The sequence below is a fragment of the Panthera pardus genome, unplaced genomic scaffold (assembly GCF_024362965.1).
Source record: "Panthera pardus isolate Hobbes unplaced genomic scaffold, ASM2436296v1 HiC_scaffold_24, whole genome shotgun sequence".
In the NCBI taxonomy this organism is placed as follows: Eukaryota; Metazoa; Chordata; class Mammalia; order Carnivora; family Felidae; genus Panthera; species Panthera pardus.
Window position 1 is genome coordinate 24561885 of NW_026526810.1, and position 13875 is coordinate 24575759.

General features: G+C 50.2%; 1 protein-coding gene across 1 annotated transcript in view; it reads right to left on the reverse strand.

The window, feature by feature from the left end:
- CCDC33 (coiled-coil domain containing 33) overlaps window positions 1-13875 on the reverse strand; it is a 108064-nt gene that overhangs the window by 38946 nt on the left and 55243 nt on the right. Inside the window, exons 11-12 of the mRNA XM_053888850.1 lie at window positions 13383-13454; window positions 1755-1943 (exon numbers count right to left, since the gene is read on the reverse strand). Coding sequence (XP_053744825.1) covers window positions 1755-1943; window positions 13383-13454 — 261 coding nt within the window. The remainder of the gene's footprint in view (window positions 1-1754; window positions 1944-13382; window positions 13455-13875) is intronic.

A 13875-nucleotide genomic window follows, 5' to 3' on the forward strand; every position in this document is an offset into this window, starting at 1 on the left:
CCTCCTCATGGCCATCCTTCATAAAATTAGGAGATTGGACTAGATGCTCTCTAAGGTTCTTTCGGATGCCCTTGCTGTCTAGCCAGGGGTTCTATCACAAGGCCCAGTAAGTATTTACCAACATCTTGCCAGGTGCCCAGCAAGGGGGAGGGTGGAGGGACCAGCCCACCAACAGGAGTGCTGGGGAGATTTCCAGAATCACAAATAGTCTCTGATAGTCTGTGGGTATAGGGGAGCCCTAAGCCCCTTTGCATGCACTCAGGGCCTTCTAGAATCTTGTCTTAGTGCTCTTGAGCCACTTATTTCTTCCCCTCCCCTCTGTTGCTCAGTTTCTTGCTCAGTTACTTGGTCTCTTGCTCAAAAGTTACTCAGCTTGATTTCTCAGGCTGCAGTCTAGTGCCATCTCTTAGGGTTTCATCCTTAAGGGAAGATGAAGACGGACTGCAGGCCAGTCACACTGCCAGAGTCTCCAAATGCAAGGTCTGAATGTTTATTCAGCCAAGTTGAGGGCTGAGCTGGCAGGTCAGGCCTGAGAGCTGCTTTCCCAAGGTGCAGAGGTGAGAGAAAGGGGTACAGAAGGTGCCCCACGAGTGCTCTGGCACCTGCCAGTGGGGGCCTGCTCTGGGGTGGGCAGGGACACTCATGTGGGAGCATCCTGGGCACAACCAGCAGATAGCAACCCTTCCTATTCATCTGATGGGACATATTCCAGAAAGGTGCAGAAGTGCCAGGGGAAGATGCGGAGGCTGTCGGTGGAGAGGGGCAGGTCCTGAGAAGAGGAGGCCGAGGGCTTCCCTATGGACTGGTGGCCTTGCTTTTGGGCCTTTTCTCAGGATCTTTCTGAGCAGCGTTCCCCATGGGATCCGCTGTAGAAGAGGGAAGGAAGCCACATGTGAATTCACCCATGGTCATTGGGGTGGAACCCCAAGTGGGGACTTCAACTGGACTGTCTTTTGGTAGCCTGTTCTTAAGCTCTCTGCATCAAGGGGCCAAGATTCAGCACCGACCCCTCACCAAATTAAGATAGTGCCTTGGCCATCTTCACCAACCCTTTCTCAGCATCTGGTCAACTGGCAATAGGAAGCCACTGCAGCTCCCATGACCAAGGACACAGACTTTGTAATCAAAGATGGTGTCCTCTTTTCTTTAAGTCCCAATTTCTTCTTTTAGAAATTAAAACTAGTGGGGTACCTGGGTGGCTCAATCAGTTGAGCATCCGTCTGACTCTTGATTTTGGCTCAGGTCATGATCTTGTGGTTCACAGGTTTGAGCCCTGTGTCGGGCTCTGCAGTAACAGCATGTAGCCTGCTTGGGATTCTCTCCCTCTCCCCCCTCTCTGCTCTCCCTTGCTCATTCTCTCTCTCTCTCTCTCTCTCTCTCTCTCTTTCTCTCAAAATAAATAAACTTAAAAAGCAAGCCAATGACTCAAAGGGGCTTCCCATTACCCAGTGGACCCGCTCCTGAGAAAGTTCTGGGTTGATCACTACGTGAGTCAATGGATCCCTGCCTTACAAGTGTTGCAAGGGTGTGCTTTGAAGGAAATTGTGTGAGAGTTCCATTCAAAAGGTGAAGAAACTGTAAGATAAAGAATCCATACCTTCTACCAGTTTAGCTTTGGGGTGAGTCACTCACAGAGTATATCTGAAGGGAAGTCTTACTTGCCACCTATGGAATGAATCAGGTGGCAGTCAAACCTCTTCTCTGTGGCCCTTATCACCGCTCTGGTCCTCCTAGTGCTAGGTGGAGACACTCACCATTTCGTGGGATATCTTGGGCACCAGAAGTTCTTCCTCTTCTTCCTGAGAGGCAGATGTGCTACAGTCCATTGTAGAGCTCACCAGGGTGTTGGACGCATTGATGGTACCCAGCTTCTCATCTAAGATCTTGGGGTCTAGGATGGGCAGAACCTTGCTGTTGTTTGGTGTCAAGAAGTTTTCTGGCTTCTGGGAAGAGAAGGTGCAAAGAAATTTCTGTCTTCCTACCACAAGTGTGCTTACGAGACCCCCAAGCCTCTCCTCCTCCTGGCTCAGGAGGCCCTGCATGCTTGGCCCCTGTCTACCTCTTAGCACCTGCCCCCTTGCTCCGTGGGGTCTTCCCACACTGTCCTTGGCATTCCCCCAACATGCCAAGCTCTTTCCTGCCTCAGGGCCTTTCCATCTGTTTTTCTCTCCGCCCACAAGTCTCATGAGTCTTTACATGGCTGTCCCCTTCTTATCATTCAGGTCTCAGCCCAGATGTGATCTTTCTAGAGAGGCCCTGGCCTTCAAGATAGAGGCTTATCCTCTCTAAAGTCAGCCCTGCTCCAATATACTCTCTATTCACATTATCCCATTTTACTGTCCAGAGTACTTAACTCTACCAGAAAATTAACTTTCAAAAAATGCTGTCTGTCTCCCTCCTCTAGTACCCACACTAGGAATGGAAGTGACATGTGAGCAGATACTTTGTTTATCCCTAGTGTCTGCCTCATTGTAAGTGCTCAGTAAATATTTGTCACAAGAATAAATAAACCATGCCATCTAGGACTCTCATACTTGGTGCAGTAACAATAGCCTCTAAAATCTCCAAGCTCCTTTGACACCCTTTGCTGGGTAGATTTCTTTTCCATTCCATCTCTGCTGTTACCTTCCCCATATTATAACCCATTAGTCTCCTCTCTCTGTACTCCACTGGGCCTCCTCTTTGGCCTTCCCTGTTCTTTTTCCTCTTCTCTTCTTCCCTTGGCATGACTATTTCTCTCATCTCTGCTTGTCTACAACTCAGCCTCTCCATGAAATCTTGATGGCCTCCACCCATACTTGCACAAAGCTTTCCTGGGATCTTCCAGCCCAGCAGCTGGCTCGCTCTGCTCTTACACTGTCCTCTAATTCCAGGCTTATTTGCCATTTTTATTTTTTTGTTCAAATTTTAAGTTCCCTGGGCTTAGGGACATGTGTTAGGCTCCCTTTGGGGAGAGGTTACTTTAAAGCTCTTTTGGAAATCCATGGTTAGCCCTAACACATGCCCATTGTTCAAAGGCTGTAGGGACCTCAAAGGTCTTTCCTATATCAATTGTTGGAATTCTGTCATGGCCACATAGCAGATAAATATGCCATCATCTGCACCAGAAGCTGAGAGAACAATGGGCACAGTGCCAACCAGGACAGATGTTCTCAGCATTACAGGTGCCTGAATGCCTGACCCTGAACAAACAGAGAGAATGAGTACAGGTGGGCCTCTCTTTAAGTGTAAACTCTATATGAAAACCCACACATATGAGACAGATGAATCAGGACAAGGATGCTTAACGTTACCACCCAGATCCTTTAAATAATGATTCCTTTATGCCCTTATAAAATACAATTTAGGGGGGCACCTGGGTGACCCAGTTGGTTGGGTATCCAACTCCTGATTTCGGCTCAGGTCATGATCCCAGGGTCGTGGGATCGAGCCCCGAGTCGGGCTCTGCCCTGAGCGTGGAGCCTACTTGGGATTCTCTCTCTCCCTCTATCTCTTCCCCTCCTCCCCTCTCAAAATAAATAAACTTAAAAAAAGTAAAATTTGGTATGCAGGAATTCATTAACATGAAGTCTTTTCAGGCTTATGTCAGTAGAGTAAGGGATGGATAGTGGTACAAGGACAGAGGCATCCAGTCCAGTATGGGTCTCATCTCTCACTCCTGTCAGATGGGTACAAGGACAGATAATTCCAAAGAGAAAGCAGCTATATGAGGACTCTTGGAATGAGAAGTGTGGAGCATTGGGTGACCTTGAGGCTGATTTTGGTACCTATTGTGGTTTAAAATTTTTTTTTTAATGTTTATTTATTATTGAGAGAGACACACAGAGTGTGAGCAGGGCAGGGGTAGAGAGAGGGGGAGACACAGAATCTGAAGTAGGCTCCAGGCTCTGAGCTGTCAGCACAGAGCCCAACGCAGGGCTTGAACTCAGGAACTGCGAGATCATGACCTAAGCTGAAGCTCAACTGCTCAACCAACTGAGCCATCCAGGTGCCCCACCGGAGGGCAAGATTCCTTTAGAGGCTCCACTGAGCACACCCAGTGCCTCTGTGTAGCATCTGAGTCAGGTGATTTGAGGTTGCCTTATCTCTGTGTCTTAGATAGGAAAAGGCACCACATGTGTCTCCTGTTCTGAACAGCTAAGCACCAAATTGGCTATAGCAGGAGAACTACGGAATACACAACAAATGCATGCATAGGTAGATGGATGCAGGAGAGAATGAACGGAAGAACAACTAGCCAGGGCAAAGACTAAGTCCCCATTGACCAGGTGGCCGCTGGGGCTGAGGCAAGATGCTGATTCAGGATCTATAATGACATTTCTCCTCATTTCCAGGCAGAAAGCCAATCTCAATGCCCTGGATTTCATAGACTGCCATCTAATCCAGTTAGGGGAGGAAGTGGAAGTAATGAAATCAAGGGAGAGGTCTCCAGAGGAGCCCCATCAGTTCTAAAGCAGGGACACATTGCAGAGGGTGTCCCCTCCCCCAAACCTGTCTCCCTGACATCCACCCTGTGTGGGTTCAGCACCAGTTGGGTAAACTCAGTGGCCCAGACCTGACATTTACTGGGCCCCTGATCAGAGCTGGGTACTTATTAGGTACTTAAATTTTTTTTTTTCAAAAGAAAGGCAGATTGCCACTTACAGTGCTCCATTTAGATGTGTCTGGGGTCTTGGAAGCTTGACTGCCCTACATTCTCCTACAAATAGACCTTGAGAACTTGCTTGGAAGTTCTAGCAGGGGAATGCAGCTACTCATATGCTCATATGCCCTTGACCAAGAATGTTCTTCCGCTATCTACCAAGCTGAGTCAGCTTCTGGAGAGATGTACATGTAGTGGTGAGGGAGGAAGGGGACACCTGCCCACAATTCTAGTCCCCTGCTCTAATCAACTTCGCCAGGATCCATTCTGGCCTGGGGGCAAGTCAGTGGGTGACCTTTACAGAAAAATCTTTAGATTTCCATACAGTACAAGCCCCAAAGGAGGTAGTCTGGTCATATAAGGGGTGCCAGGAGGACCACAATGTCCCACACAGTGCCTGAATTCTCCCTAATCATTCCTTTCCCCAATATTGCCTATTTAGACTCCTCAGTCTCAATCTGCCCACGTTTTGGGGAGGTGATTTTGCCCTCCTTTCCTTGCTTCTCATGAGAAGGGAGCTTGTCTGGGGCTAAAGGAAGGGGCCAGGCTGCTGGAAATGGTGGGTGGCCAAGGTGGAGGATGGGGGAAGAGGATAATGCTTAAATGGGGATGAGGAGGGGGTAGAGACTTGGGGACTAAATCCTCCCTATGTAAGCCCAGCCTTTCCTAGCTCTCCTCCTTTCTTACAGGTGGGGATGGAGTCTGCTAGCCCTATAAGCCTGCTTGTTTGCTTTTCTATTTGGCAGACCTTGCCCTGCTGGCTGAGGCAGGGTTGGGCTGACAAGTGGCCTCTCACTCTGTGGTTCTGTGGCTGCAGCATGTCCTGCTTCATTAGAGCTGTAATTGGAGACCTACTCTGAAAGCTCAAAGCAATGCACAGCCATGCACTGGCTCAGACTTGATGCGCATCCCACGACTCCTTGTGCTCCGCAGCTGCCCCACACCACGTGAGTGTCGTGGTGAAGACACCCTTTCCTTATGCCTCTCAGCCCTCACTGTTGCCTGCCTGCAGAGGAGGGTCTTTTGAGACAGACCAGGCCAATAGCATCACAGGCTCCAGGCTTCTTGGGTCACCTGTTTCGTCCTCCTCCCCTAACATCTTCTGCCTCCCTCCTACCGACTCCATCCCCTAAATCCCTGATCATGCAAAATGCAACAGTTCCAGCCGGCCCTGGCAATTACAGACTAGCCAGGATGCAGCTGCTGTCCTTGGTGCTGAAAGCTCCCGCCTTCCGGCCTGCCCGCCTCTTGCCCCGCCCTGAGCCTTCTCGCTGGAGCGCTCTTGCTCTTAATTCAATTAGCTGGCCCTGAACCCTCCCCAGGGAGCCTGGAGCGGAAACTGACAAATTCTGTTTAACAAAGACATTTGTCCCCCGCCCCGCCGGCCTTGGGCTCTGCCCGCCTGTATCCCGCTCATTAGGTATCTAACAAAGTGCGTCCCAAGAAATCTGCTTCCAATCGCTAGTAATTCAGAAGGCTTGATGCAATTTACTCCCTGATAAGGGTGTCTCGCCCGCTGGCAAGCACCATAATGAGCCCTGTGCAGCAGCTCCCCGATCAGTCACTGCTTTGTCATTTCCTGTGGCCCCAGTTGTAGGTTCTTATCTCTTCAGCTGAAGGCGAGGCTCAGAAAACGGGCTCCTCCAAGAGGGCTTGCTGCCTCCCATGCATATCACAAGCCTCATTATGGCATCCCGCATGGTCTTGCAGCTGCGGTGGGGTTTGAAGCTCTGAGTCTGTCTGCCAGCAAAGAAGGGCCTGAGTGTTAATCCTCATTGGGGCCATAATTTATTCTCCAGAAAATGGTATCAGAGGGTTAATCTAAAAGCAAGTTGGGGGTCAGGGGAGGGGAGCCAATGATAAGGATATTTAAAAATTCTGGCAAGGATTTTAGTATTAAATAGAGCCCTAGCTATAGCTGACTGGAGAGACTGTGGGCTCACTCTTGTTAGCTTGAAACCTGGTCTTTTTGCATTTAATCTTTTCCCTTGGTCTCTCATTTACATCTAGAGAGACTTTGTGCAACATATAGGTCAGATCACATCCTACTGCTGGCCAAAGACCTTCCTTAGCTTTGAACCACTTTATGGCGAAGTCTAAACTCTATATCCTGGCATCTAGGCCCTCCACAATGTAAGCCCCGTCTAACTCTCCAGTCTTGCTTCCCACAACAGCCTCCATATGTCTCATGTGCTTCAGATACTGTCATGCCTCCATGGCTTTGCACTTGTGATTCTCTGCCTGAAACACCCTTGCTTTGCCAATTTCCAAGCCAATCTTTGAGGCAGAGTTCAAACCTTTCTCCTCTGTGACTCTTCCTCTGACCTTTGTATGCAATGCACTTCAACCAGAACCCTTAGCAACATGGGTGATAATGATCTGTCAGGGTCCTTTACTCCTTGGCACAGATTAGGGATCTAAAAAATAGCTAAGGGAGGAGCCTGGGTGGCTCAGTCAGTTAAGTGTCTCACTTTGACTCAGGTCATGATCTCACTGTTCATGAGATCAAGCCCTGTGTTAGGCTCTCTGAAGTCAGTGCTCTCTGGACCCAGTGTTTTAGGTCCTCTGTCTCCTTCTCTCTCTGCCACTATCCCCTCTCTCAAAAATACACTAAGAGGCAAAAATAAAAATACAAATAAAAAATGGTTAGTGAATTCATGCCTGAATGGCCTTGGGTGGACTGGGTGCATCTGGTTTGGCCGAAGAGAGGTCTAGGCTATGGTAGTCTGGCTTTGAGATGGGGAGAAATCCAAGAGCAGCCCCCACTCTCTGAGTGGTTTGGTCCGGAAGTTTTGCTCTCTCTCTCTCTCTCTATTCTCCCCCCCCCCTTTTCAATACACTAATTGTGCACTGGGCTCATGGGAGAGCAGAGCAGGCCAGAGGAGGGCCCAAATGTCCATCTTCCTTAGCCATCCCTATATCCAGACTCAATACATTCCATCTCTGGCTGGGGGTCAAAGGCTCACAATCTCAAAGCTACAGAGTCCTGTGGTTGGTGAGGCATTTGGTATGAGCCTGCAGTATGGCTCTTGGTCCAGCCCTGCCCACTCACAGGCCAGGAAGCAGGTCCTCACTTTCTCCACCTCCTCCACAGCCCCAGCTCAAGGCAGGATGTAGTGGGGACTTCAGCAAATCTGGCCTCTAGAGAGATGATTGTCTGTCTCTTCTCCATTTCTTCATTCCCTGAAAAATTGCTGTGAAACCAAATGTAGGGCTGGTGATGTTTATCTTCAGCACTTGACAAGGCCTCCTGATGTCCTTATGTATGTGAATCTGGTGGAGCAGCTGTCATGAAGGGCGGGCGCCGAGTGATGAATTAGCAAGGCTCCATTGTTCCCCTCCCCCAGGAGCCCTGTCCTCATCTTTGATGAGTTCAGCATGTTTGTCAGCAACTACACTGGGCTGGGCACTTACACAGGCTCCTTCATTCAATTGTCACTATATTCCTGGCTGGTAGGGATCATGACTCCCTTCTATGGATGAAGAAGGTGGAACTCAGGGTGAAAGGTCAAGTGAAAGATCCAGGATTCAAACCCAGATCTAAGGATGCACACTCTTTGGGTAGGGGAACTGGGATAGAAGGAAAGACAGGCAGGGGTGTTGGGAGGTTGTGGGAGGGGAAAGGGTCTTTTTCTCTGGATCCATCATCATCCATGTGGTAGCATTTTCAGAGCTGAGGACTTAGGGGTGGGGACAGAACCAACCCTCTAGAGGACGGAAACAGCGGAGGAGGCTCCTGTGTCATCCTAAACACTGGGCCTTCCAGGCAGCTGCGTTTGGTGAGGAAATGGAGGCAGGTTTGTATTGGGGCTTCTCAGAGGACCAGATCAGGGTTTTCATATGTGGCCTTCAAAGAAATTTATAAAAATTCATCAAAAGCCAGTGTGATTTTGCCTGTCCTCTGGGCTCCCCTCCACATTTGTCAAACGGCCCTTTGTCCCCATGTTGGTCTGGTCTCCAGAGAGCTTTGTAACTGATTCGAATGAAAACACCAGGGCAGTCCATGCATGGCATTGAAGACCTGCCCGCCTCTCCCTGTGAGAACAGCAAAGGGGGAGGGTCAGACAGGACTGTGGGAGCCGCCTCTTCCCTCAGTGGGTGGCAGCAGGCGCCACCTCCTTCTCTCCACAAAGGCACTCACCCTGTGCTAACATCCAAGGAAACCTGTGGGTTTCAAGTCCTCCCAGCATCTCTCAGGGCTGTGGGCTAAGAAGGAGGCAGCCACCCATGTGAGGGGCCCCATTTTTGCCTGGTGCCCTGGTGCTCTGCCTGGGTAAGACTCTGGATTCCATACTCCAGCTCAAGAGGGCACACGGTTGCCAAACACTCAAACCTTGCAGGAGGCACATTTCCATGCAAGGAGGCAGGGACTGACACAATGAGCACCTATAGTGTGCATGCTGGACTCCAATCCGCACGGGTCAACCTAGGAGACCTGGTCAGGTGTGGGCCTCACTTCAAAGAGGTTGCCTGCAAGCTGGAGGGCACCAAAACTGCTGTGGGATCTTGAAACCAGTTCATTAAAAGAGGCAGACTGTTTAGCCTGGAGAAGCACAGATTCCTGAGGGACCAGATCACACTCTTCAAAGAGAAGAGGCCAACATCAGAGGGGGAATGGAGGAGAGCAAAGGGTTATTCATATATGTGTATGTGGAGTAGCCACGGGCTCCTGGATTCTTAGAGCCGAATGGACCTCCAAAGCCAACCCCCACCGAATGTGCAATAAAGGGAAGTCTGCTGTGTATATGCAGGTGTACATTCTTTTTTAGTTTTTGTGAACCTATGTGTAGTTATTCATGTACTATACACACAACTCCAGCTTAAAGCAGATCACTGTAAGCAGCAGGTGCCTGTAGAGAAGTCTCATCAGAGGGAAAAAGCTTAACCCATCACCAACAGAACCACTTCAAACACAATATCCCAAACCAGGAGACCACTCCATCTTGCCATTTACAGAAACTGCAGGGTTTTTGTCAGCTGGTCTGCCAGCCGGCATGCTGAATGGCTGACCATGTGCCAGTGTCCCCAGAACCGGTACAGGAGGCTGGCCAGGGCTTCACTACAGCTCCAAGTGGTGGAGCCAGGAGCCTGGGCAAAGAGAGAGGGTAGGCTCAATGTGGGGTGATCAGTTCTATCTGTTGTGGCCACTGAGCCATGGGGCAGGGTGCTTCTGGTGGTAGTGAGCTTCCTGTCATGGCAGAGCAAGAGTAAGACCACCTGTGGTGGATGTTGTCAAGGAGAATCCTGTCCAGGGGGTGCGACTGAGAGACACCTCTGTGGTCTCTGCCTATTTAGAAATTCCACAATGTTCTTGTTCCCCAGAACGCTGAGAAGGGGTGATGTGGAAGCAGTGGGTGTGGGGAGATGGTGTTCACCAAAACCTCAATTAACCAGGATGACTGGTCTCATGAGAAAGAGGCTTGTGAGAAAGAGGATGTATCCTCAGGAGGGAGGTACCCAAATAAGGCATGCATATTCACTTCTCCTGAAGCATCGCTTTTCAGTAGCACATCTGATCATGTGCCCCTCAGATGGAATTGTTAGCCACGAGGATGAGGGGCCTCAAGAGGCCCATTATCCCAAGCCCCCCTGCACCTGAGTGTCCACAGGACTCTAAGATCCCAGGCTTCAGGCAGTGGCTTGTGGAGCTTTGAGCTGTGTTTGATTTCAATGGGGGAAGAAGCAATGTTTCTGGTCCCACAGGCTAGAATGCAAATGTGAAGGCCAGGTTACCTCCCACCATGGATTTGCAGACACCATCTCAGGTGGAACAATAAGACAGAAGGAATTCAGAACCTGTCAAGTGTTTGCTATTACATCACCTCGCTGGGTTTCATCAGGCCCCTTACGAGGAGGTGATGTCTGCTCATGAACTGACTGGCTCATTGTCTGGTCCACACTCCCTGTCCTCTAAAAATGCAAGCTTTATGAGGACAGGGCCTTTTTCTCATTGTCCTCTGTGTAAGATCGCTAAAACCAGGACAGTATCTGCTACATAGCAGGTGTCCAATAAACATTTGCAGTTGCCCGGAGGACAATGGGGCAAGAAGAGTGAAGGTGATGGTGAGTGATGGAGTTGGGGATGGGCCCTCTGGACTCGGCCGCAATGCCATCCACCTGTTCATCCATTCTCAACATCCTCCCATTACCCCTTAGGGAGAAGGATGCCGAAAGGGCTCATGGCTCTCTAGCAGAGAGCCATGATCAAGCCTGATGAGGGAGAATTCAAGGCAGATGGGCTCCATGGCTGCCGGCCCCTCCCTCTCCGCATTGCAATCCACAAGGGCAGCCCAAATTCTAGGCTTCGTCAAACACAGGCGGAATAAACGTATGAATGGATGGTTGCAAGAACTTTATGCCGGGTCCACTACATGAGCAGTCAACCCCCAAATTTGGAGTTCAAGATTCTAGAATCAAAGTGAGTCAGTTATTGGCCAATTCACAGATAGTTTCACCAAGAAACAGTTTAGCCACAAAGAGATTTAGTTTCTTTGTATGCCAATGTGGGTGTGAAAAACGTCTGTGTCAAGTTGCATGTGTGTGTGAGCATGTATATATGCATTAAATGTGTGCACCCTTGCAAAGGAGTGTGTGTGTGCATGTTTGTGCATGTGTTCTCTGCATGCGGGTATTTGAATGTGATGGTGGGAGAGAGTGTGCACGTGTGCAGCTGTGTGTGTGAGCACTTGGCCACAGAATCTGAATTTCCTCTCGTACTATTTTCCTGGTACACACCCAATCTCGATCCCTTTCTTTTCCTTTCTTCTCGGAAATCCATTACTGAAAGGTTTTCTACCCGCCTCCAGGGGGAGGGGGGCTGGGGGAAGGGGAAGCTAAAATCACAAGGCCCAGATCAAAACACTCAGCAGCTAAATGAATTCGGCAGCGTTTTCCCGCATGACTTGGAGGGATAATTTAGTGAGGCCGCCAGCTGGAAGGAAAGGGATTAATTCTGCACTTAGCACAGCTCCAGTGAATAATTCATTACTGAGACCTTTGTGCCTAGCCCCTGGGCAACTGGGGAAGTGTCGCGTCCACCTGCCTGTTGCCTGCCTGGGTCCCCCAGTGGCCTGACCAGGGGCACTTGATGCTCCTTTCGGTCCTCTGGACACAGGTGCCCAGTAAAGGGACAGGAGGCAGGGCGAGGTGAGGAGGGGACAGGCAGTGGCCACTGACAGACTCTAGACCCCGAGAAGAGGCCGTGGAGTGTTGAGCTCCAATCTGGGAAATCTGTGACATTTTCTTTAAGGACCTTCTTCTTTCCTGGGGTCTTTCACTGCTTCTGTGTCTTCCCCTCTCAGTACCTTCCTGGTCCTACATGTGGTTTGGTGTTAGTGTTGGTGAGGGCTGTCTGGCTGTATCTAACAAACTCTCTTTCACCAGGAATTAGAGGAATTAGAAGACAATGCAGAACATTCCAGAAGGGGAAGTGCTAATGGGAGGTCCCAGGTACTCACCAGAGGTCTTGCAGGGACACAATTGCAGGTGGCTGCATTCCCAGACTATACCTCTTACCCCTCACCATGGAATTCCTGTGTTCTCCATGCATAAGGCACAGGGCCAAGTATTACCCCAGTGCTTCTGGCTATTTTTCCTGGTACGGGACGCTGGAAGGAGTGGGCTGACCCAGACATCAGCCCCTGCCAGTATTTCCTGGGTTCATGGTCCTGAACTGCCCATATCCCGGCTTCGTGCCTGTCCCAGCACTACCGACTAAAAAGTGGAAGAACTCCAGGAGGTGCCTGGCCGGTGCACTGGGGCCAGATGACCAGGGTCCAACCTGGACTCTGAGTCCAGGGAGAGCTGACTAGAGGAAGAGATCCCATCCATCAGGCAGGGCTCAGCCAGTGGTATCTTTCCACTTGGATCAACCCAGCTGTGGCAGGCAGGATTCCAAAAACGGGCCCTCAAGATTCCACACCCTAATCCCCAGGACCCATGTCTATGATGAGCTATGACCCCTGTGATTATGTTACATGGCACAGTTGACCTTAAGATGGGGACATTATCAGAGTGGGCCTGCCCTAATCACATGAGCCCCTTTAAAAGCAGAGGGTTTTCTCTGGCTGCTGACAAAGGAGAAAGCCAGAGAGTTGAGAAGTGTAAGGGGTATTTGACATGCCTGCTGGCTTAAAGATGGAGGGGCCCATTGTGAGAAGGAATGCAGGTGGCCTTCAGCAGCCGAGAGGCCCCTTGGGAAGGAAACAGGGACTTTGGTCCTACAACGGCAGGGAACTGGATTCTGATGACCACCGAAATGAGCTCGGAAGCACATTCTTCCCCAGAGCTTCCAGAACGGAATGTGACCTCGCCAGCGTCTTGATTTCAGCCATGCTGTATCAGATTGCCTACCCACAGAAATGTGAGCTCATAAATGGGTGCTGTTTTAAGGTGCTAGTTTGTTCCGCAGCAACAGCAGCCGAAATCCTACTTCACCCTGGTAGAACCTTGATCCCAATGAGCGCAGCTTGGCTTGGGCTGGGTTAGAGACTGACTCCCAGATCTGGGTGGCCCTCTGCTTTCAATTCTTCCTAATCTCAGCTTTCTATCTTGTTTTCCAGAGCCTCAAATCCCCCTCAGATATTTCTACCCAAAGCAGCTGTCTCCTCCTCCCAGAAGCCCCTGGCCCCAGCCCCTGAACAAGGCCAGCAATTGTGAAGGAGGTTGGAACCCACTGTGGGGCTCCAGGCGCTGGCATACGGCTGCCAGGCCCTGACCTTCCCATGCCCTGCAGCCTTACCTCAGAGGAAAGCAGCTGGAAGGAGATATCCACTGTGGGGGCCTCACCATTTATGGTTTTCAGCTTGGTGTCCTAGGGGAGGAGAGGGGAGCAGTCAGCCCATGCTGGCCAAGACAGTTTCTGCCTCTGCTCTGCCCAGTGCTCTGGACTGTCCAAGAAGGTGCCTGCTAGGGGCTCTGCCCGGGGCCTGAGAGGGAGGTGGGAGCTGGTCCCTGCCTCCGTTCACCCTCACTGCCTCAAACCTCCCTTCCCAACTCCACTGTAGACCCGACTGGCACTTCCAGACCTGTTTCCTGGCAGAGTAGGGAAACTCCCATTTATTGAGGTCTATTATGTCAGAATGGCCAGAAGTATTTTAGGGGAAAAGGTGGCATAGAAATAAACAATGATGTAATCGTGTATTAATTCTTAATGAGAATTTATTCTGTTCTAAATACTCTACTTTCTAAATACTTTTGCTTCAAAAAAATCTCACAGGCACCCTAGGAGAAAA